Source organism: Zea mays, chromosome 4 (genome assembly GCF_902167145.1).
Source record: "Zea mays cultivar B73 chromosome 4, Zm-B73-REFERENCE-NAM-5.0, whole genome shotgun sequence".
Taxonomy (NCBI): Eukaryota; Viridiplantae; Streptophyta; class Magnoliopsida; order Poales; family Poaceae; genus Zea; species Zea mays.
In genome coordinates, this window is record NC_050099.1 from 153013250 (window position 1) to 153016940 (window position 3691).

Here is a 3691-nt window from a genome sequence, read left to right on the forward strand (position 1 = left end):
TGTCTCGAACATAGAGCTAAGACACTGCGTCTTCGTCAAGATACGTGTCTTGAGTTTTTTTACATTTACCCCACTAGACACACTGTAAGACACAACTTAAAACACCCATTGTACATGCCCTAATGCAACTAACAAATAACGCGAGGAAAGTTTTGCTGTGACGACAGCGCCTTTTGTTTATTTCTGAGCCAACCAAAGAGAGAGAGAGAGAGAGAGCTGAGCACGGGGCCTTCGATCCGTTTGCCTTATAAAAAGTCCTACCAACTGCGCGTCCTGTTGAGACCGCAGAGCGCTCGCCGAAGCCCCTCATGTCCTGTAGCTAGCTGATCTCCCTCCGAAACTCTCTGCTCGCCCGCGGCCTGCTGGAAGCTTGGCGCGGTCCCGGCGGCGGCATTCTCCGGCAATGGGGTGCAAGGCGTGCGACAAGCCCAAGCCCAGCTACCGCAAGGGCCTGTGGTCGCCGGAGGAGGACCAGAAGCTCCGCGACTACATCCTCCTCCACGGCCACGGCTGCTGGAGCGCGCTCCCCGCCAAAGCCGGTAAGACGACCAGCGATTCATTCGCCGCCGCCGCCGCTGCATGCGCCTCAAAACTGATCGTAGACAAGTGTGCGTGCATGATGCATTGGGTATGGGTCTCAAAAACTGAGGAATTCTGTGCGGCGTCGGCAGGGCTCCAGCGGAACGGCAAGAGCTGCAGGCTGCGGTGGATCAACTACCTCCGGCCGGGCCTGAAGCACGGCACCTTCTCCCCGGAGGAGGAGGAGACGGTGATGAGCCTCCACGCCACGCTCGGCAACAAGTAAGCACTCTCTGCCTGCCTTGGCACCATCGGTTTCAGCCCTTGTTCGCCCTCTCCCTCCGCCCGCGCAAATGATTGGGGGCGAGACACACGGTTCGCCACGTTGCCCTGCCTGCCCTCTCGCTTTTGCTCCACACCGCTGCTATCCCTATCCTTGCATTGTCCCCGTCCCTGCTCCGCTGCTCGGCAGTCGGCAGGCAGCGGCCGCCGAGCTGGCGGCCGCTTCTGGAACACGCAGAGACGACCGAAAACAACGCGCGCGGGGTATGGACTATGGAAAGGGAAACCACCGGTGACGATGGCCGCCGAGACCCTTTTTCGATGCTGACGTGCACGCTCCACGACGCTGCGCATTCGAATTTCGGAGGAGATTTTTCTGCCCCCGCTCCCCGCTCCGAGTGCACGTTGCGATGATTAGAACGGGATTATTATTATTGGTGGAGACGATGTGGTGGGCGGTGGGCCTCTTTAGTGGCGAGTTGGGCCGGCCAAATAATGAGAACATTGAAACGCTAGATGCCATACAGTGGAGTAGAGTTGCGTCCGGCAGGAAACCCTCTTTTTTTCGTCTCTTTCTTCTTCAGATCCTGTTCGGTTTTCACGGATTGGAGCCCTGAAATAGTTCTTAGCCGGATTACTTCTCTAATTTATATAAATTTTTATGAGCTGGAATGAATCCAGGTTCATTCCCGAAGAAACGAACAGGCCCTCACTTGTTGCACGCTTGAATCGGTGTACAGTGGAGTTAGAGTATCGTTTTTGGAGGGCGTTGGAGTACAGGGAATCGGATTAGCAGCAATATGAATATCACACAGGGAAGGGAATACTGGTAGCAAAGCATGCCGTCGTCGACCGCTTCCGCTTGGACCAGTCCGAGTCGTTGGCCTGCGCGAGTTAATGGGACGAACAGCTGCTTTGACAAATCCCAACTGGCACGTAGCAGCAGCTAGTTGGCTGATGACGAGAAGATTCTCCACTGGGGCCGGGCGGGCCTCGCAATTATGCATGCCCACCCGGGGAAAACAAAGGTCCGGTGGCCCCACGTGAATAGACTACGTGGGCGTGCACGCACGCTTGTCGCTTTCAACCAAACGACAGACACACATTTTCTTTAGGCCTTGTTCGTTTCCGTCGGATTGCACCCGGAATCGTTCCAGCTAATAAAAGTTTATATAAATTAGAGAAGCAATCCGGTCAGGAATCGTTCCGACCCACCAATCCGGCAGAAACGAACAAGCCCTTAGGCGCCAGCGGCACGGGCGAAAAGAAGGCAGCAAGCAGGAGGAAACGAAACTTCAGCTCAGCTCGTAATGCAAAAGCCAAAAAATAAAGCTTGGGTTTCCCACTAACCCCACCGACAGAAACGGGAGCCTGGGGTGAAGAATTTATATTGACTTTGGCGCCGATCGACTCTCCGCTGCAGGTGGTCTAGGATCGCCAAACACCTGCCTGGCAGGACCGACAACGAGGTCAAGAACCACTGGAACTCGTACCTCAAGAAGAGGGTCGAGGGACCCAGCACGCCGCCGTCCAACTCAGACGACTCGCATTGCGCCAAGCCCGGCCGGGGCGGAAGCACGGCGCGGGAGACGGGAGACGACCGCCCGGCGGACTACTCCGGCTCGTCGGAGCTGCGCGAGCCGTCGTCGTCGTCGTCGCCCGACACGAGCTGCCTGACGGGCCCGCCCAAGGTCATGTTCGTGGACTGGCTCGACATGGACTGCATGGGTGGTGGTGGTGGCCCGCCGGGCGCGGCGGCAGCGGCAGCGGCACCTGGTCTGGGCGCTGCTGCGGGCGTGACCAGCACGGGCGATGATCAGGTGACGATGGATGGGTCGGCGTCCGGTCGTGCCGACGTGTCCCTGCACGGTACGTTCGGTGACAGCGGCGGCGCCGGCTGCTGGGAGTTCCACGAGAGCTTCGATCAGATGCAGGCGGCCGGCTTCTGCGACCTGCTCTCCTCCATTGGCGAGTACTACTTCGGACTCGACTAGGCTCTCGGCCCTGGTTGGTGATCGGTCGTTGCTCAAAGGATTTGCGCGTTTTTTTTTAAATTTGTTAGAAGTTTCGATGGATGGCTTTGTCTGTGCTTGTAAATTGTTGTCGTGTACGGTATAGATAGAGCAATTTTAAAGGCAGATAAAAGTCAAGGACAGTGACGAGTCACGAGTGTCGTGTTTCTTGCGGGTTCACTTTGGAGAGGAGTGGAGAGCACCGACGGATGGGTAGGAAGATTTATTACACTACAACAGGTACAGTCATTTTCGGCGGCCAGAAACCGCCGAAAATAAGCCACTTGCCGCCGAAAATAAGCTATTTTCGGCGGCAAGTGGCTTATTTTCGGTGGTTTCTGGCCGCCAAAAAAAACTGGCCGAAAATAAGGCTTCATTTTCGGCGGCCAAAGCCTGGCCGCCGAAAATAGCTTATTTCCGGCGGCTGCCTGTCTCGCCGCCGAAAATAACAGATTATTTTCGGCGGCTAGACAGATAGCCGCCGGAAATTAAAAATGCCGAAAATAAAATACTTATTTTCGGCGGCCAGGAGGGGCCGCCGAAAATTATTTATTTGAGAGCAAAAAAAATTGAAAAAAATCGAAAAATAACAGAATTTCATACAAAATTCATACAATAACAGAAATTCCATACAATAACAGAAAATTCATACTTTAGTTCACAACCTAAAACTTGAGTCCATACAAATATAAAGTCCACAAACTGTGCTTTCTTAATTTGAAAATGGGGCGTCCTCTTTTAGTGGTTTTTTTTATTTCTTTGATTCTTTTCCAACTGCTGGGCTGATGGGAGCTCATTTATTATATATATGGCAATCATATCTTCGATAGCACTCTATTAAATGGAAACATATCTACACAATTCTCACTGTCAAGGTC

At 53.9% G+C, this 3691-nt stretch overlaps 1 protein-coding gene across 1 annotated transcript; it reads left to right on the forward strand.

The window, feature by feature from the left end:
• The first annotated feature begins 290 nt into the window (after positions 1-290).
• Positions 291-2966, forward strand: LOC100273393 (uncharacterized). The gene is made up of 3 exons (NM_001147830.1): positions 291-539; positions 672-801; positions 2225-2966. The coding sequence occupies exons 1-3, from the start codon at positions 404-406 to the stop codon at positions 2793-2795; spliced, it is 837 nt and encodes a 278-aa protein (NP_001141302.1). The 5' UTR covers positions 291-403; the 3' UTR covers positions 2796-2966.
• Positions 2967-3691: the final 725 nt, after the last annotated feature.

What these genes read in the sequence shown, in the direction of transcription:
- LOC100273393 (NM_001147830.1), top strand. Translation starts at nt 404, where the DNA reads ATGGGGTGCAAGGCGTGCGACAAGCCCAAGCCCAGCTACCGCAAGGGC. An exon ending in CGCGCTCCCCGCCAAAGCCG is followed by an intron (nt 540 to 671) that starts GTAAGACGACCA and finishes CGGCGTCGGCAG; the next exon opens with GGCTCCAGCGGAACGGCAAG. An exon ending in CACGCCACGCTCGGCAACAA is followed by an intron (nt 802 to 2,224) that starts GTAAGCACTCTC and finishes TCTCCGCTGCAG; the next exon opens with GTGGTCTAGGATCGCCAAAC.